The sequence below is a fragment of the Mustela nigripes genome, chromosome 9 (genome assembly GCF_022355385.1).
Source record: "Mustela nigripes isolate SB6536 chromosome 9, MUSNIG.SB6536, whole genome shotgun sequence".
Taxonomy (NCBI): Eukaryota; Metazoa; Chordata; class Mammalia; order Carnivora; family Mustelidae; genus Mustela; species Mustela nigripes.
Genome location: NC_081565.1, coordinates 3886986 through 3913338, shown reverse-complemented (window position 1 = coordinate 3913338; position 26353 = coordinate 3886986). Strand labels below are relative to the sequence as shown.

The 26353-nt window shown below is 50.3% G+C and overlaps 1 protein-coding gene across 3 annotated transcripts; it reads right to left on the bottom strand.

Annotated features, from left to right (window-relative positions):
• Nucleotides 1-1959: 1959 nt before the first annotated feature.
• TTF1 (transcription termination factor 1) lies at nt 1960-25676 on the bottom strand. Of its 3 annotated transcripts, none has more exons than XM_059410466.1 (11): nt 25607-25676; nt 23868-24927; nt 22104-22330; nt 20321-20506; nt 18967-19045; nt 15103-15233; nt 12636-12870; nt 10534-10623; nt 9355-9420; nt 5457-5542; nt 1960-4601 (listed from the first exon to the last, which is right to left on the bottom strand). In XM_059410466.1, exons 2-11 carry the CDS (start codon nt 24869-24871, stop codon nt 4411-4413), a joined length of 2295 nt encoding a protein of 764 aa, XP_059266449.1. In that variant the 5' UTR covers nt 24872-24927; nt 25607-25676; the 3' UTR covers nt 1960-4410. The 3 variants fall into 3 exon arrangements, 2 of the variants coding, with proteins under 2 accessions (XP_059266449.1, XP_059266450.1); XM_059410467.1 differs by having other exon boundaries at nt 23868-24889; nt 25607-25634; XR_009406223.1 differs by lacking the exons at nt 1960-4601; nt 5457-5542 and having other exon boundaries at nt 12643-12870.
• Nucleotides 25677-26353: the final 677 nt, after the last annotated feature.

Here is a 26353-nt window from a genome sequence, read left to right as displayed (position 1 = left end):
GCCATGACAGAGGGTGGTGGGCGGGGGACAGATCCCAGATGACTGACTGGAGGTGGAGTGATGGGTTCGCTAAGGGACTAGAAGTAGAGGGACGGAGGCAGCTACCGTGGATGGTTCCTGGGTTTCTGCTGTGAGCTCCCTGCACGGGATCCCACCAGCAGAGATGAGAAAGCCTGGGCGGAGGACGCACTCTGAGGGGTCTGTGGGTGACGAAAACATTGTTAACGAGTCAGACTTAAGATGTGAGACACAAGTCAGCAGATGTGGTTTTCATCTAAAAAAATTTTTTTTTAAATTTGTTATGTCATCTTTTCCCCCAACATGGGGCTCAAACTCACAGCCCTGAGAACCACAGTGCACGCTCTACCGACCGCACCAGCCAGGCGCCCCACTCCCCACCCCCACACCTGCAGATGCACTTTTTAGCCTGGAGTTCAGGGGAGAATCTGATCTCTAACCACACAACTGGAAGCCGTCAGCACGCAGAGGTCACTCCAAGGCACTGAGATTGTGAAGAAAGTTCCCAGTAGTCCCGAGGACCACGGACAGTTAGAAGTTGGGTGTGGCGGGGGGAGCACAGGGGAAGCACTGATTCCACACTTATATGAACACACACACACACACACACAGATGTGTGATTTGGGAGCATGTTTACGGCGATGGTGATCCAGAACAGGAGAGAATGACGAGTTAGGGGAGGGATCGGCAAAAGATCAAAATCTCCGAGACAAAGGAAGGGGCAGGGCTTCCGGCAGGAGGAGCACGTGCCGTCGGAGCGCCTGACAGGCGCAGGGAAGAGGGAGTTGATGTCCACCGCCTTCAACCTGCTCAGTGAGTCATGAATAGGGCAGGAGGGTGCGGGAGGGCCGAAGGCATAATGGCTGATGTGGGGAGAGAACAGCAGACGAATCAGAATCAAAGCAGATCCTCTGGTGACAGAGTCTGAGGCTGACAGTCACTAAAGTGAAACCAGCCAGTTCAGCTGTTTTCTTTTTCCCCCCAAAAGATTTTATTCATTAGAGAGAGAAGTGGGGGAGAGACAGAGGGAGAAGCAGGCTCCCCGCTGAGCAGGGAACCCGATGTAGGGCCCGATCCCAGAACCCTGGGATCACGACCTGAGCTGAAGGCAGAAGCTTAACCACCCTGGACTAGGGGTTTTCTTCCAGAAGTAGTCCCCTGTTGGGGGCAAGGAGGAGGCAGATGAAGGGCCCACCCAGGCTTGGCATCTTGAACAGGGAGGTGCCACCAAGGAAGAGAATACACAGCAGAGAGTGTTGGGAAGAGAGAGGCGGTGACACAGACTTGGTGACAGCTTGGTCAGGCTCTGAGCCAACTGGTGGATGGATGCGCTGCTTGATAAGGTCCGAAGATTAGGACCGGCGTGCATTTCAGGAGACGAACAGGCAATGGCGTTCAGCAGGCTCCAGATCGTGTCGCCTGCAAGTCTGCACGGCTCCCTCTGGCCTCTTCGGCTCCTAGCAGAACCCGACTCACTGTGTGTGGTCAAACCCATGGACCTGAAACTGGTGTGGAGGAGAGCCGGGTCTTGGTCTGACATCCGCCCAAGTATGGCCCTTACACAACTTTCCCTCTTTTCAGACTCTAAACTGGGCCGGTCTGCTTCACGGCTCAGCCCTCACCTGCGTGGGGCCGACAGACCCGTCTCTCCCTGGGCTGCTCCGTCCCTCCGCCACTCCTCCTCCTGCCGCAGACCAGGGGTCTCCGCAAAGCCCACAGAGCCTGAAGTAAAAGCACGGTTTCTCGCACAATCCTCTCTTCGCCTGGACCTGCATTTGACATGGACAGTCTAGACGCTACCCTTCCTTTTCTTCCATATTCCTGGACTCTTCTATGTAAAAAGTGTTTGGCAAAGACTAACATTTGTCCAGTGGTTTTATTCTGGGCGGAGGGGGGGGGTGTGGGCATGGAGATATCGATGAAAAAAAATTACAAAAATAGAACTTTACAAAAAGAACACAAGTTTATTAGGCGATTCACAGCACTGACAGGAGCACACCCACGGTCAACGCACACATGTGGGCTGCTTCTCGGGGTGCTCTTCCCCTCCTCTGCTGATAGGACCCTGGTTTCCCACTGGGGTTTCTACCCTCTCAGCCATTCCAGGCGTGCTGTGCTCAATCCCAGCTCCTGAGCTGAGCCCAGACCGGCTGAACAGTCCTGCCTTTGAGGCTCCAGTGATGGTTCAGAGCCGGACACAGACCCTAATTTGGGCATGGGGAGCAGAACCCCGGGCTTAATCAAGAGTCATTGGAAGAGACCTTTTCCCCTTCCTCTGGAGGGGCAGCAGGTCCGCCGAAGCACGTGACTATGGGAAGGGGCCCCCGTGTGCGGACAGATGCTGAGGTGGATAATGGTGAAGGGGGAGCAGAGAATCCACCAGAAACTCCATCTTTGGTGGCCACGAGTCGCTGCGTCAGTCCTTAGTCCCTGGATTCCTTAGATCCATGTGGGTCCCCTTTTCTGGCACTTGCAAATCCAAAATTCCACCCTATAAATTCACAGTCCCACTGCCCCGAGAGAAACACTGTTGACATTACGGTTTTAATTTCTCTCATACATTTTAATGCATCTATGTATACACCATTTCCTTTCTTACTTTTATAAAACTGAAAATATATAGTCTTCTGAAATATTTTAGTTGATAATATTGTTTACTTCATGTTGATCCAATCTATCATAATCATTTTTAATTATTGGATAATATCCCATTCTAGAAATATGCCATAATTTAACAGATTTCCATTAAGGAACATTTACATTTTTGTCTGCCTTTCGAACTAGAAAGACACCATTCATATACACGAGTTTTTTTATTTCTGGAAAGTGAATCTGCTTTATCTCTGTAATGAAATCACTAGATCATAAAATACATTCTTAAGGCTCTGATGTATTTCACCGGACTGTCCTCCAAAAGGAACTTTCATTCCTGTCTTCATGGGGACAGGCAGGTTTGACAGACAGGAAGTGACTAAAGGTAAAATGCTTGTTAAAAAGAAATATCCCAGTTGTTTGCTGCATATGTACTGAGTGTCTCTTAGGCGTGCAACCAGGGTGACAGGTGTTGGGGATATGCCGCTGGCTGGCCTCCTAGACTTGTCTCTGTATTCTTCCTTCTCCAAGGACGGCTGCTTTGGAAAAATGTCTAGCTTTGTGGATGTAATTAACCGACGGCACACACATCATGACGGGAGATCAATGACATTAGGCAGAACGCTCAGGAGACGGCGGAGTTCTGTCCTGGCACAGACGGTGACTTGGCTGCCTGGGATCTCGCCCACCCGCCCTTCCTTCCAGGCTCACGTGTGGCCAGGAGCCTGGAACGCTCCTTCCCCTTGCCGGCAGCGTTCTGCTGAGGGGCGGCCCATGGGGGGCACTCGGGAGAGGCGGGCAGGCAGGAGGGAGGCAGGAGACAACGCAGAGACAGCCGAGGCAGCAGTGGGGGGACAAGGCGACGGGAGGGGCACCGCAGGGGCTGCAGCAACTCCCCTCCATCCCCCAGGGCTCGGGAAGTCAGCCTCCCCGTGTGCGCTCAGTCCTGTTGAACAATTTTGTAACCTAATTCCTGCACTAAATCCTTCTCTGTTTGAAACACCTAGAGTGGCTTCGCTTTCCTGACTTGACAGAATAGCCCAACGTGTAAATTATCCTTGCGATTCGCAATTCCGAGAGGTGTGAGCTGTGCCTTAGACCCACGTGGCATCTTTCCCTAAGTGTAACAGAGCCAGGTTTTCTGGAAGCAGTGGAAGAGACTGCTGGGTTTGTGGTCTGGATTTTTTTTTTTCCAGCTGGAACACCAGACGAACTCAGGGACTGGTTTCGAGAAGGCATCTTGTATGCAAAACACGTGAGGAAGAGGCGCTCCTTGCACCAAGTGAGGGACGTGCCAACGGAAGCCGGATTGAGAGACCAGCAGATCCCCGCCCTCACGACGCTTATCCTGCACTCACAGACTCTGGGAACAGAGACAACAAATGGGAAAGCGGAAAGGAACCTGCTGGTGTGCCTTACTAAAACTGTCAGCGGTCCCCCTTTTGGGGAGCGTGCGTGCAGTGAGATCCACAGAAGGAACATTCGCGGGACATGACTCTACCTTCTACCACGAGAGGAACGGGGGACGCTGTTCCATAAAGTCCGCCGGTTGTGCTTGTCCTCAGTGATCCAGCCGTAGCAAATCAACTCTGAGGCCCCCCTTCCTCTGAGCGCGCAAACACACCAGAGTCTGAACGGGTGAGTCGCTCTGGAGGCTCCGAAACACGAAGCATGGCCGACGTCCCCTTCCTCTGGTCGCCGCCCCTTCTCTACTAAACATCAGTCCTGCAAGCAGCTGCTCTGCCCCAGGCACAGGAACCCAACCACACCCGAGAGGCAGACAGGACACAACGCCGTCCCCTACCTCCGCTCCTCCCCATCTTCTCCCTCACTGTCGTCGTCGTCGTCGTCAAGATAAAAGATGTCTCTGAACAGGAAGACCTGCCTGGGCACTGCGGGACTCGGGATCTCCGCGCCCGTTTTCTCCATCTTCTTCTCTAACTTCTCCTTAAGCAGAGGCAGGGTGGTCTCGTAAAGGTAGTCTATAATCTCTGAAGACAAAAAACGTAATTTTGACATTATTTGTACAAAGCCTCCTTCCCAAGGTCAAAGGGCAGAGGGCACGGATGCGGGTGTCTTGGTGCTGCTGTTACTGTGTGCGTGGTCCTGTTCTAACTGGTTTGCCTGTACTCACTTCACCAGTCCCTTCAAAATCCTAGGAGGCAGGCCTTCCTGTCAGCCCATTCTTCAAATGAGGAAACGGGTAGATCGACGTTATGAATCATGGCCAAGGTCATGGAGTTAGTAGGGGCAAATGTGGCCAGATTCAAACCCAGGCGGGGCTGTCTGCTGAGGGTCAGAAGTAATCATCACACACGCCGGGGTGGGGCAAAGCATTACCCAAACTCATGGTTCCCAAATGCTGGTGCTGGGCAGACCCCTTGAGGCTCTCCTGGGACCCTGTTCAGGAAATCTGGCCTCTGGATGCAGCGTGGAGGTTAAGATTCAGTACGTACGGGATGAGGCCCGGGTATGCATGTATTCAACAAGGTCCACGAGGACTCAGAGGATCTGAGTTTGGGAATATTGAAACCACCCACAAACGGCTGCCTGGGGTTTGTTCTGGAACTGTGCAACAGCGTGTGGCAATCCAGGAGCACGCCGTCCGTCATTTACTGAGGGCTGACCACGACCCCAGCACCCTGTTGACCACCATTCACCTGTTTTCTGGTTTAGACTTCTCAAAGTCCTGGCTGGTGGTGGGGGGTTGAGTAGGTGATGATTTCTACCGTTCTATAACCGAAGACACCGAGACTCCCAAAAGTAAAGTCGCCGCCCAGGGTCACGCTGCCAGCCCACCACCCACCCGCTGTCCTCTTAAGTATTTAAATACTGGAAATACTGACCTGGAAAAGTCTTCTTCTGCCAAAAGGGAACACAGGTAGCTTTCAGCTTATAAAATTTAGTTTGAACATAGGACGGAGGAACATCACTTTAGAAAGGAAAAGGAAAAAAAAGTATCAGTTTAAAAACGGGTCATTTCACTACATGTAGTAAGTACAGTGATTCAGGGGAATCTACAGACATCAGTAACTTTCTTAATCCTGAACAGGAAACCATCATGTCCACAAATGCGTGACAGAAGTAAGACACATATGAAAATGCTGCCGTTCATTTCGGTCAGAAGAATACACACCAAAAAAAGAAAGCGAAAAGCACATGCCAGATCCTGTTTAAATCACAACACCAACATATGCTGACATTCACCTTGTACTTGGCCCTGCCCTAAGAGTTTCCTGTCTAGCCGAAAACAACCCACACAGCAGCTCTATGAGGAGCTACTACTCTTATGCCTCATTCTAGAGATGGGGAAACTGAGGGACACAGAAGTGGCCAAAGGTCTTACAGCTAACAAGGGACATAGCTGGGACTTCAATGGGGTGGTCTGACCCCAACTCTGCACACTGGTCACCACTGCACTTAGGACAAACGCCTATCTGTCACAATCCAGAGGCAGATGTCCCCCGATTTCTAATTTTGCAAAACTAAAAAAAAGCAGATGCTTATGATGTTTTAGTGAGTCAAATATACTTGCAATTTACTGTAAGTAGGACAGAAACCACCAAATCTTAAGTTTTTTTTTTTTTAAATGAAAACCTCTTCACTTCACTTCCTGGCCACTTTTTCTTAGATGACAAAAGCATGACTTATTTGTTTCAATAATTAATCTAATAGTTAAAGTAATTCATGTGAATACATTTATTCTTACTGGGTTCTTCCTAACACTAACCACTAGCAGCTGGGCGTACACTGGGCTGTGTGTCCTCTACGTGCGATCTCCTTGGTCCTCGCGACGGTCCCGTTAAAACATTTTATGGCCGAAAAAACCGAGACTCAGACACAAGTTAGGAACAACGTGCCCGAGGACGGCTAAATGAGCACCAGGAGTCAACGCCAGGTCAGTCCGACAGCAGAGGCCAAGCTCTAAGGCCCCCACGCCCTCTCTCTTCCCGTAGGGCCATGCACCCCGTGGGACCGGCCACAGACCCAACTATGGCTTGAGGTCACGATCATGGATCTGGACATTTTTCAAACCAAGCAGGCATTATAACTCATTAGCCAGACACGCTTTCTTTACATTTTGCCAAAATAATTCCCAAGGCAGGCTTTAAGACTCCAAAGAGACTGAACATATCATTTTATTACTTTTCACTGTGTTGATTAAAACTTGACCATGGGCGCCTGGGTGGCTCAATGGGTTAAGCTGCTGCCTTCGGCTCGGGTCATGATCTCAGGGTCCTGGGATCGAGTCCCACATCGGGCTCTCTGCTCAGCAGGGAGCCTGCTTCCTCCTCTCTCTCTCTCTGCCTACTTGTGATCTCTCTCTCTCTCTGTCAAATAAATAAATAAATAAAATCTTAAAAAAAAAAAAAAAAAACTTGACCATGTATTCTTTCTTTCTTTCTTTTTTTAAGATTTTATTTATTTATTTGACATGTATTCTTTCTTTCTTTCTTAAGATTTTATTTATTTATTTGACAGAGAGATCACAAGTAGGCAGAGAGGCAGGCAGAGAGAGAGAGGAGGAGGCAGGCTCCCTGCTGAGCAGAGAGCCCGATGTGGGACTCGATCCCAGGACCCTGAGATCATGACCTGAGCCGAAGGCAGCGGCTTAACCCACTGAGCCACCCAGGCGCCCCGACCATGTATTCTTTTAAAGAGTATTTGAGGGACGCCTGGGTGGCTCAGTTGGTTAAGCAGCTGCCTTCGGCTCAGGTCATGATCCCAGCGTCCTGGGATCGAGTCCCACATTGGGCTCCTTGCTCCGCAGGGAGCCTGCTTCTTCCTCTGACTCTGCCTTCCACTCTGTCTGCCTGTGCTTGCTCTCGCTCGCTCTCTCTCTGACAAATAAATAAATAAAAAAAAAATCTTTAAAAAAAAAAAAAAAAGAGTATTTGAATGACACCATAATCACCGTTTTATAAGATTAATAAATCTTAAGTGAGACAATCTGTTCTTAAATATATAATTTTACTCAAAACTTTAATTTAGGAGCTTGTGATCTAAAGCAACATTACAAAATGCACAAGAATTTACTGGAAATGTCCAATTTTTCAAAAAGTGGTTTGTTATTACAAAGGGAGGGCTTCGGAGCCATGGGTCTCAGGATGGGAGCTGGTGGGTCCAGAGCAAGGTCCCCTCTTTCAAAAGCACCTGCCACCCCCACCTCTCTGGGACCCATGATTCTGAGCAGTGGGAGCCCCATCTCTCACTTATGTCAACTGGAAAAGGGAAGGGTTTGGAACCATGAGCATGATGTCTGGGTCGTGACAAACGTCCCATTCTCCAAGTTACAAAAACCAAACTGATTGTTCTTTGTCCCTGATCCCCAGGAGCAAATAACCATCAGAACCAGCTTAAGCCCTTCCTCATGGACCAAGGACAGCGTCACACTTCTGAAGTCAGCCAGGCGCAGCCGCCCTACCCCACTACCCACCCTGCCAAAACTGAGGCCAAACAACCCCTAACACCCCGCTTCCAAGAGCCCCCCCAATCCCCGTACCCCACAACCCTCAACGATCTTCTCTGTGTACAGGGGCTGTGCTTTGCAAGCAATAAATTCAGATACGGACAGTGGTGGCCTCGGTCTTGGGCAGCAGGAAGGGATTCAAAATATAAGGACCCCGCGCAACAAAGGTTCCCCGCGAAGGCAAAAGGAGGCAACTCACAAACACAGGCAAGTTCAATGTCACCCCACAGCTGAGAGATGCAAATACACCCGCCCCGAGAGCTTGAAGAGGAAGAGGACCTTTACATGGTCTCAAAATATCTCCCATGGCCCCTTCTTATCCCCAAGAGAACGACTGGTACTTTCATACAGTGGGGGACGCGCCAGATGCCACCAGAGCCAAAAGGACTAGAAATCAGAATCTTGGGCCTCACGATGCAGTGACAAACCACTGGCTTGTGCTCGCCCACAGTTTCAAGGGCATCAAAGGCGAAAGAGCTTTACCGATGGGAGGCCACCGAGGACACAGGACACTTCGATGTGTGGCGCTGGACTGGATGGTACACTGGGGGGAAATGCTATAAAGGCCATTACTGAGATGGGATGCCTTGGGGGGCTCAGTTGGTGAAGCATCTGCCTTTGGCTCATGTCTGATCCTGAGGTCCTGGAATCAAGCCCTGCAGTTGGGCTCCCCGCTCGGTAAGGAACCTGTTCCTCCCTCCCCTGCAGTCCCTGCTTGTGCTCTGACAAATAAATAAAATCTTAAGGAATAAAAAAAGGGCATTGCTGCGACATCTGAACGTGAGCTGTCTTAGAGCACACAGCTGTCCCGGCGTCTGCTGTCCAGCATCTGACAACCGTACTGTGATTACACACAATGACATTCCCATTTAGGCCACGCTGCCCACCACCAACTCTCAAGTGGTTAAGGAAGGAAAATGACTTTATTCCCTTAGACACGGGAGGGGGAGAGGGCAGGCGGACGGTGGAGCTAACGTGCAGGCTTAAGAAGAAAATACGAACTGGGGCAAAGGGTGTGCGGTGTCTCTATTGGTCATTCAACTGGTTAGCTCCCTGAAGCTCTCAGGAGACTCTGCACACATTCCACTCACCACCCCTACGTGTCCTTGGGAGGGGAAGGGAGGGAGGGAGGGTCCGGCTGGCCCACAGCACCCAGAGCAGAGGCTCCAAACGCCCACACACAGGACGGTCTACACGCGAGTCCTGTCCAATCTGTCACTCGTGAGGCCACATCTTACCTTTTAATTAGCCTCACACTGAACACACAGCCTTACCCTATGGCGCTAGCAAGGTCTTCCCAGTCTATCTCGTTCGTGTCCTCCACGCTGACCTCATACAGTCTACGGGAAAAAACACACACGAGGTTTTCAAGCGCAAGTCAGCACGATGGACACCTTCACGGACTCACACGTGTGAAACGCTCGGGGGCACCAATGTGTTCACCCCTGTCCCAGCTCCCTCAGGCCCGGCGAGGTCAGCCTGCCAGCCCAAGGTTAGCCCAAGGTCATTCAGTGAGCTGCAGCCCAACAGGAAAAGCCATCTCTCTTCCTTCTGGGCTCTCTGCAGCTCCCACCAAACCGCGTTGCCTCCCCACAGTCAACAGCTGAGTGTAGACACATCGTAACAGTAAGCACACGCTCGGCGTCATGGTGGGACAGAGCTGTGTGAAAAGTTTCACAGCTACTGAGGTCAGGCGATATCTCTGGTCTACGGGGGAGGAACCAGGGCCGAGGGCCCGAGTCAGTGGCTCAAGATTTCATGACTAACAGGGGCTGCCATCACTGGAGCCCAGGCTTGCCCAACACGATGGCCTCCTCAGGTCTGCTGGTCTACGTTCTGCCTCTGGGGGAAGAGAAGTGGAGGCTCCACGAGCCAGGCCGGCGAGGAGAACTTCCAGCGGGGCTCAGGACAGCGAGCGGGAAGAATGGAGCCCTACGGGGGTGGCCAGAATCCCAAGTGTCCTCTGCTTTTTGCTGTTACTCATTCGACCCAAGCCCAGCCCACGAGCCATGAAGGCTTTGCGAAACAGGCCCGCACCTCTCTGCCCTCAGTGGAGGGAGGACTCTGCATGGACCAGGGACCAAAGACAAAACCAAAGACCAGGCCACAGCGACTGCACTTAGGCGTGCAGGAGAGTGGCGGGGCTCAGCCCGAACTACGTCACCTCCACCTTCCAGTGGACAGAAACAACTTCTACCTACCCAGAAACTTTCAAAGACGAAAATCACTCTGTAATTTTGTTTCTCCTCCCAATAACCCCAAGAGGCAGGTACTATCACAAACGCCCTCACTGGAGAGGCACACACCGAGCTAGAGAGGCCGGGAATGTCCCCAGGGCCACACGGGTAGGCAAGATGGATCTGAGCCTTGGCCACGTGGATCCTGGTGCTCAACAGCCACTCTCTGGCCGGACAGAGGAGCAGCCCCCGCAGCATCACACTCGAGATCCCCACCTTTCGATGAGGTTGATTTTGGCCTGTAGGGCGTTAACTCCGCGGTACACATCCCGACCATTCGTCATCCTCTTGGTTAGGATTTCCGTCCTATTCAAAGAAACAAACACATAATGTACTTAAAATTTTCAGGGGTGAAGTTTCCACTGTGATTTCCTGCACTTTTCTCACCTATGACACCCCTACTCAGAACCAGTCTCTAACTTGTGTGACTCATCACTGCTAACACTGACCACCATGGAGAGTAGGCTGATTTTTTTTTTCTTTTAAAAGGCAAATGAGGGGCGCCTGGGTGGCTCAGTGGGTTAAAGCCTCTGCCTTCGGCTCAGGTCATGGTCCCAGGGTCCTGGGATCGAGCCCAGCATTGGGCTCTCTGCTCGGCAGGGAGCCTGCCTTCGCCTATCCGCCTGCCTCTCTGCCTGCTTGTAATCTCTGTCTAATAAATAAATAAAACCTTTAAAAAAAAAAAGCAAATGATAAATAAGATGAAAGAAAGTTGATGGTTATCGAAACTGGATGAGGGATACAAGGAGTTCTAAATCTGTGTGTTGTGAAATTTCTGTAATACGAAGTTACAAACACAAGAGGAGAATAAGCCCTTTAGCAGGTGCTAAGGGGAACTGTAAACTCTGTTCCTGTTTAGAAAACAGGGGGACACTGCTGTTGGGGCTGTCACCAGCTGTCGGAACACCAAGGGAGATTTGATACAGTCATCAACGACTCCTCTGACGGCCACAGCTAATGGCTGAAGGGAAGGGTGACCACAGCTCCTAACGAGAGCAGCAACCCAGCTCCAAGTATGTACTCATCTCAAATTGCAAAGTATGTTGCGATCTGACGGCAGATCGCGACCTGTTACATTCTCGAGTAGGGGGTCCACGATACACAGGTGAGGACTCCGCTGTCTGTACCAGCAGCCAATGCGTTCGTTCAAAATGCAGCCTTGGGGCACCTGTGGGGGGCAGGTGAGCATCTGACTCTTGGTTTCAGCTCAAGTCATGATCTCAGGGTTGTGAGATCAGCTCGGGAAGGATCTGCTTTGGACTCTCTCCCACTCTCCCTCTGCCTCTCCCCCTCCCCCACACTCTCTAATAAATCCATCTTCAAAAAAAAAAAAAAAAAAGAAAGAAAGAAAAAAGACACGCACCATCTGCAGTCATTTCCATGTACGTGAGAGAAATCTATATTCAGATCTTAAGTTTGTTGCTTTTCTCTTCTCATTAAAAAGCAGTCACCCTCACACGTTATCTGAATTATACTGCTCCTGATCCATGGTTTCTCTGCAGCATTTCCCTTTTAAACATCGATCTATCATGTCCCTGACTGTAGTCTTCGATGGAAATAGAGATAATCCCACAGCAAATTTCCAAGGTAACAATAAATGGTGTATTCAGGAATGTGCTTTTAATATAAAACATACCTACTGTGGCTCTCTTATCTGATGCTGACGATGACCACACCCACTTTCTGCACCAGACGTGGGTCGTGAGCTGCAGGACCCCAGCTTCAGGGGCTCCTGCAGCAGCGGACCATCCTGCTCAGAGACCCTCTGGGGCTCGAAAAAGCCATTTCAAGCTAAGAAGGCGCAGCAAGATCAGGCCTGAAAATGCTTCTGTGTGATTAGCGAGTCTCAAGAAGTTCTGCAGTGAACACGGCCACCTTGTGACAGGCTCAGGGGAGGGGCAAGTTCCTGCACATCAAGCTTGTGATCTCTCTGCCAAAGGGGAGTTTCCTGTTGTTTTCATTTGTTTTTTAATGCCGCAGAGAGAACTGTTTTGTTTTACTAAAGACTTAAGCAAGGGACAGAATGAAGAAACCAGAACTCAAGGATGAAACCAAAAGCCAGTATTCAGTATTAAAAAGTTCAAGCTTTGGAGGAAACCACACGATGAATCAGGGTTAGTTATGTGCTAACTTAGATCGGATGTGGACACTGAGGGGCTGCTGGAAATGCTCCTTCCTGACCTGAAGGCTTTGCACACGGCCCTCACACAGCTCTCCCTACTAAGCCCACTCAAGTACCCCCTCCGGGCAGTGCGAGGTGTGGGAAGAGGGGAGGGAGCTATCTGGTGTAAATTTACATAAGAAACCTTAAAACTTACCACTTACTTTTACACTGCATCCAATTTCTGGTTTCTACTTTGGCTTCTACTTCTACCCAAGATATGCCCTTGTAGAGTTTCTCCCTCACAATGGACAGGTGGCCTTCGGGGTCTTCTTGGAGTTTAGAATCCACTTCCTTTAACTCGTGGGGAGACATTTTCTTTAGAATCACTTCTTCGACGGCCTTGATTAGTTTCTGGGTTTCCGTCTTACTCCAAGCACCGTGATTTCTCGCTATAGACCCAAAAGAAACGATCTTATAGTTGCTAATCTATTTGTTTTCAAGCACGGTGTTAAAAGAAAAAATGACAATGATGCATACACGTCATTACATACTTGTCCAAAGCCACAGCACAAACACCACCACTGGAGGGGTGGGGGGACCTTGACATGAACTATGGACCCTGGAAGATGATGACGTGGCAGTGTAGGGTCATGGACTAGAACCAAGGTCCCACTCTTCAGGGGAGATGCTGACAATGGCAGAGGCTGTATGTGGGAGCAGGGAGCAGGCTGCTATGGGAAATCTCTGCACCTCCCTTTCAATTTTACTGCAAACCCAAAGCTGCTCTAAAAAAATTAAGTCTTAAAGGGGCACCTGGGTGGCTCAGTCGGTTAAGCGTCTGATTCATGATTTTGGCTCAAGTCATGATCTCGGGGCATGAGATCCAGTCCTGCGTCGGGCTCTGCACTGAGTGTGGAATCTGCTTGAGGTTCTCTCTTTCCCTCTCCTGCTTCTCCCCCCATGTACTCTCCCTCTCTTTCTCTCTAAAAAAATAAATAAACCCTTGAAAAAATAAGTAACTAAACCAGGTACTTTTCAGATGACATAGCGCAACATCTTGATGACACAGACATACAGCTATCAAACACAGCTAGATGCAAATTTAAGTGGAACCCCTTCTTTTTAAGAACCAATGTGAGGCGCACCTGGGTGGCTCAGCTGGTTAAGCATCGCTCTTGGATTTAGCTCAGGTCCTGAAATCACCGCTCGTGAGATCGAGCCCTGCATCAGGCTCTACCCTCAGCAGGAGTCTGCTTGGCTATTATCTCCCCCTGCCCATCACCCTCTCCGCTTGTGCACGCTCTCTCTCCAATAAATAACTCTTTAAAAAAAAAAGAACCGGGGCACCTGGGTGGCTCAGTGGGTTAAAGCCTCTGCTTTCGGCTCAGGTCATGATCCCACGGTCCTGGGATGGAGCCCCGCATTGGGCTCTCTGCTCAGTCAGGAGCCTGCTTCCCCCTGCCCCCATCTGCCTCTCTGCCTACTTGTGATCTCCGTCTGTCAAATAAATAAATAAAATCTTAAAAAAAAAAAAAGAACCAATGCCAGAAAAGTCCATTCTTAAAGCAATGTTTGTTTTTTAACTTCAAAAAAATGTTCTTCTCATTTCTGACAGTAATGTCTCTTGTGTGAAACTGATAGATTCTCAAACATTTAACGGGAACAAAAATAACTGAATGATTTCACACTGCCACCCTAACTCTCCCCAGGAACTCCCAGTGTGGCACTGAGCAGCAAATGGGACCTCGGATCACAGGGACAAAGACCCCTGAACCTCACATTGGCCTCTGAGAGGGCATCAGACCATCGGTGGTTCATCCTCCACATCTAGGGGGTCACCATCAGGCAAAGGAAGATGGCTCAAGCCAGCAGTCTACGACTATCTGATCGGGCGCACAGAGTGGTGTTACTTTTTCTCAACAATTTTGGTGAATATTTAAAAATCAAGAGTTCCAAAAAAAAAAAAAAAAAAAAAAAAAAAAAACGTAGATCACCCCCCACACACACACATACACATACGCCCACCCCTCAACGCAAACTTTTGCTTTACTTCCTGGAAACCGGAAGTATTGGCCACACCGAGTCCTCAAGTGGTGCCAGTGGCTGGACGTGGGAGCACAGAAGGCCCCCAGTCGGGCCAGGGCCCCGGCCGCCCGGCCGCTCTGCCCCACGTGGGGCTCTGCCACGTGACGGAGCACATCCCCCGCCAGCCCCCGTGCCGACGAAGACACTGCCTGTGAGCTGTCTTCCTGAAGCAGCTGTGGATTTTATGATGCAAGGAATATGTCCAAGGAAATTTTCCTTTTTAGAAAAAAGGAGAAAAAGACACACGAGGTTTTGGAAAAGTCCCTGCCTAACAGGCCGAACGAACTGCACTCCGGCGCCCTGCAGCCTCCCCTGCCCTCTGGTGGGGGGAACCTCCTCCGCCCAGGCTCTCTCCCCCGCAGCTCCCGAGGGCCTTGGTCAGGCTGGCGGCAAGAGCTTCGCTGAAAGCGAAGGACCTCAGGTGCGGCCGCCATCGGTCTTGGGAGTGAAGGCCGTGTGGTCTCACGAACATGCAGGAGGAAATGCAGTGAATCAGCACAGAGAGTGGCTTAAAGCACGACAGCTCTCTCCGCAGACAAGCCAGCAAGGAGACCTGTACCGGGGCGGGGCGGGGGGGCACCGAGACCCCCACTTACGACTGCTGATCTGGGAGAACTTCAGGGCGACGGAGAGGCTGCTCCGAGCCACCATCTCGCCGATCTTCTTCCAGTCGTTCCCGTGCAGGGCATGGTAGATCTTTAACTTCTCTGTGTCTCCTTTGCTATACCTGAAAAAGCGAAAACGTGTTACAATTCCCAGTGAAGGACAAAGACTAAAAACTACTTTCAGGGCGGGTGGCAGTGGTCCTGGGAAAAGCTGTCAGGCAGATGGTCCCGTCAGCTCCCGCCCCGGCGCCTCACTGTGGTCGTCCTGTGAGTCCCTGCGGTCCCAGGCCAGGGCCCCGGCTCAGCTGAACAGGGGCCAGAGCAAGTCACTGGGTCCCTATTCCCCATCCAAACCCCAGAGCTTTGCACTGCGCGCACCAAACACGAGCTCCTCCACGTGCCCGCAGAGCCCAGCGCTCCTTACGGTTCAGCGCCAGTGGCCTTCAGGCCTTTTTCCTCTCAGGGCCTCCTGCTGCAGGAGGAGCAGGAGAAACGGCCTTTCTCCGCCCGCCTGGACGGCCCCTACAAACCCTGCAGGTGGACCGTCGTCTGTGAGGCTGCCTGGATACCTGAACACCCTACCCCCTGCCCCGCTCTCCCCCAGAGAAAGCCCTACCCCTCTCACTGCACCCCCCCGGACGGGCGGTTGGACATCGAGGGGTCCCCCTGTTGGCCCGTCTCTGCCTCTGGACCAGTGCTGCCCAACAGAAACGTAGTATGAACCATACACGTTACCTAAACCTTGTAGTGGCCACGTAAAAATGACTTTTATGTCACTGTAATGAACCTAATAAAAAATTTGACTTAACCCATTCTATTAGAAATGCAGCCGTTTCAACACGCGATCGGAATCCGAACACATTAATGAGGTATTTTACGTTCTCTTCCTCCAACTCCAGCATGGGCACCACCCTCACGGTGCCTCTCAACTTGGACTGAATGTACTTCAAGGGCTCCCCAGCCCCGTGAGGCTGGTGGCCACTGTGATGCACAGCATAGCTCTGGAGGGGACATCATACAAGGGCTGGAGCCCTAGTGGTTTTCTACCCCACGGTATCTGCAAAGCTTGACAGACAACAGACACTGACTTCACATGAGTGCACAATTATTTAAGCAATGTATGGTGCACTCGTCCCACATGAAAACAAATATACTGGGGGCACCTGGGTGGTTCAGCAGGTTAAAGCCTCTGCCTTCGGCTCAGGTCATGATCCCAGGGTTCTGGGATCAAGCCCCACATCGAGCTCTCTGCTCAGCAGGGAGCCTGCTTCCCCTTCTCTCTGCCTGCCTCTCTGCCTACTTGTGATCTCTGTCTGTCAAATAAATAAATAAATAAATAAAATCTTTAAAAATGAAAAACAAAAAACAAATATACTAAGGAAAAGCACCGGAAAACACTATTAGTGGGTTTGGAGATGAAACACAAGTGATTAAGTGAAGGGAAAGCAATCCTTGGGGCATTCTAGAATTTCTTAATACAGGGGGCTGTAAGTGTCCCTCAGAACAATGTATTACTTAAAATGTAACCCGTGAGAAATTACTCTAGTTACCAAGCATGTTGAGATATGGCCTTAACAAAAGCACACGCTGGCAACAGGCCTCTGGGGGAGGACGACAGACGTCCTTGAAGCCGAGCATCTGGGGCCGCCAGCCCGATGGAGGCGGATGCCGCCTGCTTCGCTCTCCCGTTCTCTCTCCGTCCCCGGGGGGCACCTGTGGCTAACCAGACGAGCCCTCCGAATGTGCTTGCTCAACTAGAAGCTTTACTGCTAGCTCAGGTGGATTTTGCCTGCCTTCTCGTTTATCTACAAGGCATAAGAGTAATTGTAGCCTTCGTCGGCTCCTCTGTGGATTACTGTCTGTATCCAATAACCACGGGGCTGAGGAGCTGTTCGGGGCGACAGTCTTTTCTCCTGTTGTCCCCTGTTCCCCTTCTCTTGCCACGGACTTGTTTGTGCCTCATTCTTCTCCCATGTGCCGTCAGGAAGCGCCAGGGGGCGGGGAATGGTGGTTTCTGCTAACTCAATCCAAGAGAAGCCCTAGCAAAATACTAACCCTTCCCGACGACGGTGATGCAGAATTACATCCGACAGTGAGAGCCTAGCACTCAGAAAGTCATCTACAAATGCAGAGCGTGGTAAGTAGAGACGTGTAATCCCTCACTGCGAAGACTCATGCTTTCTAGTGGTTTCCTTCTCAAGGCGAGCAGGATCTTTCCCTTTATTTATTTTTAATATTTTATTTATTTGTCAGCGAGCGAGAGAGCAAGCACGTGCAGGCGAGCACAAGCACAGGGAGCAGCAGGCTCCCTGCTGAGCAAGGAGCCCGACGAGGGACTTGATCCTAGGACCCCAGGATCATGACCTGAGCTGAAAAAAGATGCTTAACTAACTGAGCCACCCACGCTCCGCTCTGAGATCAAACTTAAAGGCAGCCTTGAGGCTGCGTGAAGGAGGACATGAGAGAGAAAGTGGGGGCGTAAGAATGAGCAAACGGGGGTACTGATGTGGGGCATCCCCCAGAGCCTCAAAATTCTTTGATTTTTGGCTTTCTGTGTTTTTTTTTTTTTTGTTTTTTTTCCAGCTAAGAATTCCTTAACTTAGGAAGGATACTCTTAGGGGCAAATGGTCACCACACACAAATCATGTGGTGCAAACAAATGAACTTTCTCACTGGAATGACAGACTTGTCTTGCTCTAAAACTTTCATTCCCACGCTTATGTCACAGGTAGGAAAATGTCACCTCAGCTGCCACCATTCATTTGCCAAAGCATTCTTTAAAGTCCCATTTGACATGATCCCTTAAGTGAATTTCCTTAAAGATCTGTCTACAGATGCCCAAGCCCGGGGCTGGGGGAAAGGGGAGGGCAGGTACTAGTTTGTGGGCAACCTTTGCCTCTGCTAACTGTTTCTTTCTTTTAGTCAAAAGTTAAGAAACCAAGATGGTATCAGTGCTTGGAGGTCAGAGGATATATATGCATTGGTTTAAAATCATGCAGCTAACTGGGCCTGTCAGATTTACTAAATCCGCCTCCAGAGTGAGAGGAGTAGCTGAGCTGCTGCTTGGTGGATGCTTTGCTGCCTGACCCTCTGGCCTGGAGCAGAGCGCTCACCCACAGCCGACAGCCGATCCACACTGCTTTTATCTGGAATGTTCGGAACAAGATATAATTGGGTATTTTGCTTGGGGAGAAAAGGAGAATGACCATCACCGCAGGACACTCTGTATGGTCAGTACTGACCTGCTCCTATGTGACCTCTTTACCTTAGTGTTCAGCCGAATTTCAAATATTCACTAAGAACCCAAAGAACTGGGCTGAGCGCTGAAGGAACCATTGCATTGAAAGGGAACGTCTGACGGGCTTCGTTGGTTAAGCATCTGCCTTCGGCTCGGGTCATGATCTCAGGGTCCTGGGATCGCGCCTTGTGGCAGGCTCCCTGCTCGGCTGGGAGGCTGCTTCTCCCTCTCCTCCCACCGTGCTCTCTCTCTCGATCTCAGTCTCTTCCTCTCAAATAAATAAAAGCTTAAAAACAAAACAAAAGGAACGTTTGGGTACACAGGGAGCTCACAAACTAGCAAAGAAAACCTCATAAATAATGTAAGAGGCACGGCAGGCTGGGGGCCTAGGAAAGTATAAAGAAAAGCCACGGATTTAGAAAGGGGAACAGCACAAACGTTTACTCAAGAGGCAGAAACCGAAATGGGCTTTGAGGACATACCACTGACAACAAACACACAGTCTACCTTCACACACACACAGTCTTCATGGTTTTTCACCTTTCATCTGTTGTGGATGTTTTAATTTACACGATCAGCAAAAATGTTCTGTCTCAGCTGCTAAGACCTTTTCTTACCTGCCTTTGTAATTGTTGACATCAAACATCTTCTTTGCTCGATAGTAAACGAGTTTCCAAGGCCGGGCAATGCCCTTTCCTAAAGTCAGAAAAAAGGCAGTCAGAGGGGCCCACAGGGCAGAGCCTGAAATGGAGCCACAAGTGGAAAAGGAACCCAGCGTGGCTCCTGTTACTGCCACTACCCTAGACCCTGTATCAAGGCTGGGATTTCACACATTCCGCACAGAATCTCCAGTTTCCTTGGAGAGCTCTGGAAACGACACACTTAATACATCAAGGCTCCAGCTTCTGGTCTACGAAATTTGAGTGAAAAGCCCTTATACAGCAAAGTAACGTTAACAAAATCTGAATCGAGAGGAAAGGACGCTCCGCAGTCCGTAAGACGAAGAGCTTTGTAATCCAGCAAGACTGGCTTTCTTCCCCACTCGAAGGACGGAACAGCGCCTCGACAGGGGGCCCCAGGCCTGTTTCCCCTTGCACATGCCAGAGAACACCTAAGAAATCATCCTTTTTAAATTCACGGATTTTTTTCAGTCCAAGCCCATGTTGCTGCAAGACTCTCTCACTTCCCAAGCACGGCTGCAGGAGGAGGGTTCTAGACACAAAGCACAGATAAGGCTATGCTCGGAAAACTTCGAAGATCCTGGTGCGTATCAGAACGTGCTCTGGAGTGCCTGGGTGGTGCAGTCGGTTGGGCGACCGACTCTTTGTTTTTGAAATTTTATTTATTTATTTGACAGAGAGAGATCACAAGTAGGCAGAGAGGCAGGCAGAGAGAGAGGGGGAAGCAGGCTCCCTGCAATCCCAGGGCCCTGAGATCATGACCAGAGCCAAAGTCAGAGGCTTAACCCACTGAGCCACCCAGACGCCCTTGGGCGTCTGACTCTTGATTCTAGCTCAGGTCATGATCTCAGGGTCTTGAGATTGAGTCCGGCTTCAGGCTCTGTGCTCAGCACAGAGTCTGCTTGAGATTCTGTCTCTCTCTGGCCCCACCCCGCACTCCCTAATAAATAAGTAAATAAAATCTTAAAAAAAAAGTGTGCTCTGTGCAGCATATGCGAAACAACACATAATTAAGAGTAAACAGATAAATAAAGAGAAACCAAAATGATACTTATTACCAAGTAGGAAAGCTAGAAGTTGATCGTGTCACTTTTTGTAAAATCTCTAAAAATACTACACTTGGGAGACACGAACACATTCCAAATCCTCAGAAGTGCAGGTTGCATGGCAGCAGGTAGCACACATTGTGCACGCGGACTGGGCCAGGCGCTGTGCTAAATGCTTCCCGTGGGCTCTGCGCTTAGGGCGGAAAGGCTGTGGAGGCTCAAAGAGGGAACGGTTTGAAACTTACCAATATGCAATCGAAATGCGTATTTTCTTTTTAAGTCGGTGATCACAGATTTCTCCTCTGGGTATCTGTCTGTGTACAGCAGCTTGTCGGCATTCTCAATTCCTGTCAGGGACAGAAAGTCTTGCACGTTTTTCTCTAACTGCTTGTTTTCCTTTACAGAAAATTTGCCAAATCTAATAGCGACACCTAGAATTGGGGCGGGGAGAAAAAGCAAGCATTGTCAATCACAGAGAAAAAGCAAACCTACCACCGGGTCTTCAGCAGTTGACACAGTGGCTTGGCAGCTCCCCCCTGCTGGGAACAGCCCCAGCTGTGCACTGGACCTTAGCTCCCCTGCCCTGCACCACCCCCGACCCTTCTCTCCCAAAGTCTTTCCCAGGTCATCCCCTTCCGAAGGACCTTCCCCATTTATCAATCAGCTTTTTGAAGCAGTTGTTCTTTATATTAAAATGGAATATATGTTCATTTAAAAACTCAAGCAGTACGGAAATAAACTTTTAAAAGAAACCTCCTGTTTACTCTCTTCTGCCCCGCTCCTCCCCACAAGGCGGTGGCAGGACCTGGCCAGCAAGGACTTGAATATTCGCGTATGTTCTCAGTGCATGTGTAGGGAGGTGGGGGTAGCAATGGGATCCAAGCTAGTCCTCTGTGTAATTCAAATCAACCAAATTTTCTTACAGACTGTGTTTTTCTTTTTTTAAAGATTTTATTTATTTATTTGTCAGAGAGAGAGCGAGCACAGGCAGGCAGAGCAATAGGCAGAGGCAGAAGGAGAAGCAGGCTCCCTGCAGAGCAAGGAGCCCAATGTGGGACTCGATCCCAGGACGCTGGGATCATGACCTGAGCCGAAGGCAGCCGCTTAACCGACTGAGCCACCCAGGTGTCCCCATACTGTGTTTTTCTATTCTTAGACTTACTTCAAGTATCTTTTATAAGATACACACTCACAAATGTTTGCACAGAGAATACACAAATAGAACTGGGAATATTCTGTAGCTACTGCTCTGTGAATTACTTGTTTCTTCCTTAACTTGGCTATTTTTTAAAACCAATCTCTTCACCATGATTAACTCCCTAAGGCTCCACATTTTACTTTTCACAGTGACCAGCCATACCGGGCCTCACACTGCCACTGAGTAAGTATCACTCGTTTGGAGCACACAGCCTTCAATGTGTAGTTGACTTGAATTCCATAAGCTTTCTGTGAGGTTCTTACAACACAGTGAAATCAAGAAGGAGGCCATGGGGCACCTGGGTGGCTCATCGGGTTAAAGCCTCTGCCTTCGGCTCAGGTCATGGTCCCAGAGCCCTGGGATCGAGCCCCACATCGGGCTCTCTGCTCAGTGGGGAGCCTACTTCCCCCTCTCTCTGTCTCTGCCTGCCTCTCTGTGATCTCTGTCAAATAAATAAAATCTTACAAAAAAAAAAAAAAAAAAGGCCATGCTGGATCTCGTGGGAACCAAGGCCACTACAACTGGCTTAGCCTCTACTCAACACCTCGGGAACAAAGCTGACAATAGTATTTTCATTTTATTCCTGCATCTTCCCCAAAGGCTTAGCCACTCAGCCTCTTCTTCCTCTTTTTTCCTACCAGAAGCGAGGTGGAGAAGAGCAAAACCAGGGCCCTTCATTTTGTGCATTTTATGGCTCAGACAACAATTCTGGAGGGATCCTAGAGGATGCTTCCTGCAAGTCTAGAAATCTGCAATATTCACAGAACAAAGGCAGGGGCTCCTCGGGTGGACAGGCCAGTTCGACAAATATTAAAGTGCCACCAGCTCACCCTGGGCTTTAAACTCCTTAAACCGCCCCAAGTCATCTCGGTACATCCGCTTGATGGTGGTGGCGGCCCTCTCCTTGATGTCCGGGATGAACTCCTGGAGCTGCCTCACGGCGGAGTCCAAGTCCACATCCGAGTCACCCAAGTCTCTCGAGTCTTCTGATAAGTATCTTGTTTCGGAATCTTTGGCCAATTCCAAACGGCTTTCCTCTTCATGTGTCGGTTCTGACCTGCAGGGAAAACAGAGTTGACTCACGTTCACTGTCACCTGCCCTCGTGGCTTTCCAGTTCTTTTCTGAAAAGGAGCCTCCTGGAGACAAGGCAGGTGCTAACACTAGGAGGGAAGTTGGAGCGATTCAGTCTGTGATGCGTGGACTCCGAGATAATGTGACTAATGGATGCAGGACTCAGAGGCTGCTTACAAGGGACCCGTGTGGCCTGAAGCCCAATTTTCAGCATGTGTTAGTTCTTGGGTCACTATTTCCCAACTTTTCTGGCTTTAGACACTGACTTCCTAATAAGCTAAGCCCTCTTCTACCCCATGGACACTAAAGACATCTCCCCCCGACAACCCTTCAGAGATTTTAATTTTTGTGATAATGGTTAGTAATTAATTAAATCACCATTCGGGGTCCCCATGGTTAGCTGCTTTGCTGCAGGTAACAATGGCCACATCTTCCCTCTCTGCTTAGTTTTCCATGCGCCTGTCACTAAATCATCCCCAAACTTTCCTCCAGATGTCCGAATCCCCTTACTGTGCTCAATCCTGTCCGCTAGCCAGACAGGCAAGAAACTTTAAAAATTATTATGCATTTGTCTGAACAAAGGGTCAGCGGCTTTCACAGGGCCGACAGCCCCGTACAAGTTCAAAACCACTGCCCTCGACATGCCTGCCCTGATGAGAGGGGAGTGGGCCACTCTGGTACCACCAGAAGATGAAGTGCCATCCTCTCCCAATGAACTTCTTGATGGAACTATTTTAGGCCAGGACAAACTAACAAATGTTTAAAAAAAAAAAAAAAAAAAAGCTATTCAGTAAAAATGGAGAGAAAAATCTGTCCCAAGTCCGAGGAACCCGTAATGATAATGTGGCTTAAAAAACTGCTAAATTGCGGGCACACGGGTGGCTCAGTGGGTTAAAGCCTCTGCCTTTGGCTCCGGTCATGATCCTGAGGTCCTGGGATCGAGCCCCGCATTGGGCTCTCTGCTCAGCAGGGAGCCTACTTCCTCCTCTCTCTCTGCCTGCCTCCCTCCGTACTTGTGATCTGTGTCTGCCAAATAAATAAATAAAACCTTTTTAAAAAAACTGTTAAATTAAAAAAAAACAAAACGCTGTGCTTATTATATCGGTAGTTAACTTAAACAGTAATTATATAAATAATGACATCTAAATTTCTTTTACCATGGAGAAACCTAATTCAAGGGTTTTTTTCTGCTCTGTAAAAACTCTATGTAATTCTTTCCTCTATGTATATGCATATGGACAAAGGTAATTTGGGGGACTTAAAATGCCCTTTCAAACTTATTTGTAGCATTTCAGGGCTGGAATAGTTCTCAGTAAAAACCTGGTCTAACTGCCCTACTTTATAAATGAAGAGAAGAAGTTCCTGCCAAGTTACTCTGTTACAATGTGTACATTGTTCTGTCCAACTGACCCTCTGTGTCCATGAATCCTGCCATCTACTACAAGTGTGCTGGATAAAGAGGTCACAGGCAGAATTCACAGAGAAGACAAACACACCGGAACACACGGCTCTCTCACATTACCTCTGCTCCTCTCCCAAACAGGCCTGGGTCTTCTTCTGTGGCCTGAGTTTCACGCTTTCTTCAATCAGGGCACTGCTACGTTCCAGTGAATCCGAGTGTGTATCCTCAAAGCTCGCAGCAGGCGCTGCAAAATCAGCCCCAGGAGCTACAGGACCTTCAACAGAAGCCCTTCGCTTCTTTTTCTTAGACTTTTTCTTTACCCGGCCGGCTTCCTTGCTGCCTTCGGCAGTCCCGACCTCGCTGACCCCTTGCCATCCCTCAGAGTACGCGACCTCGAGACTCTCGTGCCCGGGCAATGCCTCCAGTTCCTGGTCATGTGCAATTTTTCGCTTTTTTTTCTTAGACTTTTTTTTTTCATCAGCTGATACTGGTTGTTGTGGGATTCCACCTCCAGGGTCCACAGAAAGCGGGGTTTCCTGCTCCCAGGGATCCGACTCGGGCAGGGCAGCAAGGCTCTCCTGCTCAGCACCGCAGGAGGCCATGTGCCTGTGATGTTTTCTCCTCTTTCTCTCCCTAACTTTATGGTGCAGCTCTTCCGACTCGTTCTTCTGTGACTTTGGAACTGAATGCGGTTCGTCTGCTTCAGACTCTTTTGTTGGCTTCTGTTCCTGGCTCACGTCAACATACACGACGTCAACGTCCCCCCTAAAATTCTTTGGCGTGTTCTCGATATTTTCTTTATCCACCACGACATACACCACACCTGCTTCCTCATCCATCTCTGAAGCCTTATGCCTTTTCTTTTTATTCTTTTTGGGTTTAGAAGTGGCCTTTTCCATCTCACCACAAATTCCTGATTTTTCCGAAGGGGGAGGAAGGAGATGCTGGCGATCCTTTCTTTTTTTTTTATTCTTGGTTCCGTGAGACGGCTCGCTTGCCAGGGGGGAGTCTCTGACACTTTCATGGGGATGCCTCAGATGGCCTTCCTTATATACAGAGTACTTTTTCTTTTTCTTGTCAAAAACTGGAGTGTGAATTTCCAGTCTGCTCAACTCTCCTTCCATTCCGTTCCTGTGGGGCAACTTGACAACAATGGTTTATTCTGGCAAAATGTACCACCCTCGGGAGAAAAAAAAAAAAAATCAGAGAGAAATGAGACTGCATGACAATGACAAGCCTGGAGTCACGATTATAAATGTAATATTACTCTGAACGCTCAGGAGGCTCCCTGTAATTTACGGTCTGGTCCCGAGGCCCTTACGATGCGGTAAAAAACAGTTAAGTGGGGGGACGTCTGGGGGGCTCAGTGGGTTAAGCCGCTGCCTTCGGCTCTGGTCATGGTCTCAGGGTCCTGGGATCGAGCCCCGCATCGGGCTCTTTGCTCAGCTGGGAGCCTGCTTCCCCCTCTCTCTCTGCCTGCCTCTCTGCCTACTTGTGATCTCTCTCTGTCAAATAAATAAGTAAAATCTTAAAAAAAAAAAAAAAAGTTAACGGGAACAGTGGCCGGCAGGATCAGGCCGTGTTCCCTCCAGCCTCGTCTCTAACCTCGCGTCCGACGCTGTGGTCCGGCCACACAACGCGTTTTTCCGGGTTCCTCAAACCCGCCACACTCCTCCCCTGGCTCCAGGTCTTGGAGCATACAATTCCACTTTCTAGAAGGCTCTCCGCTGCCTCCCCACCCTGGAGACCTCCGCCAAAGCCGGCTCTGCGAGGCGAAGACCCCACCCCTCGCCTCGGACTCCACACGCGCATCAAATAAACCCCAACAACCGAAAACCCGGAAAGCGCTTTCAACCTACCGCGCCAAGGGCCGCCACCTTTCTCCCAATCCGGAAGTGCTGCCCCGCTGGAAGCGGAAGTAGCCGTGCGTCGCTTCCGGCCCCGCCTCGGCATCACGCTGCCATGGCAACACGCCCGCCGCCGCGACGTGACGCAGGCGTAGTAGCCCGCGGGTTTCGTTCCGGGCGGTCGTCGGGGAGTCGCGGGAGGGTGGGGTGGAGCGCGGTCCCAAAGCCGGGAGAGGGGACCGAATCCCCGCCTGGCGTCCTCGCTCGCGCGCGCGCCCCGCCGACTGCCGTGTTTGCGGAGCCCTGTGCCCGCGCAGCCCCGAAGCCGGCGGGGGGCTCCGGACCTCGGGAAGACGGGACACCGCGAGCAGGACCGCGCCAGGCCTCCTGCAGGGAGAGGGGAAAAGGGAAACCGAGTGACGGCGACAGCGATGCCACTGCAGGCCGAAGGGTTCGCTCTTGGAGGAGTAGCCCTGGAGCTGAGCTGTGAGCAGAAGTCTAGATGGAAGGTTGTTCCACCTGGGACCAAGGGCCGAGGCTCTGCGCTGGGTCGCCCGAGGAGCTGGAAGCCGGCCAGGGCCGCTGGAGCGGAGTGGGTGCCGCGGAGGGTGCCGGCCGGGGAAGGTGGCGCTGGGCAGACGCTGCTGGGTTACGCTTGCATGAAGCTAGAAGTTGCCCCAGTCCTCCCGGTGCAACTGCGCCCTGAAGAAACCTGGCTTATGGTTCAAAGTAAAGTTTTAAAGTCGAGGCCGGTATATA

Excerpts from the sequence above, each read along its gene's own strand:
- TTF1 (XM_059410466.1), bottom strand. The coding sequence starts at position 24,871 with ATGGAAGGAGAGTTGAGCAGACTGGAAATTCACACTCCAGTTTTTGAC. Across the intron at positions 22,331-23,867 it reads TGTTTGGGAGAGGAGCAGAG|GTCAGAACCGACACATGAAG; the intron begins GTAATGTGAGAG and ends TTTTCCCTGCAG. Across the intron at positions 12,871-15,102 it reads GTTCTCCCAGATCAGCAGTC|CGAGAAATCACGGTGCTTGG; the intron begins GTAAGTGGGGGT and ends TTGGGTCTATAG.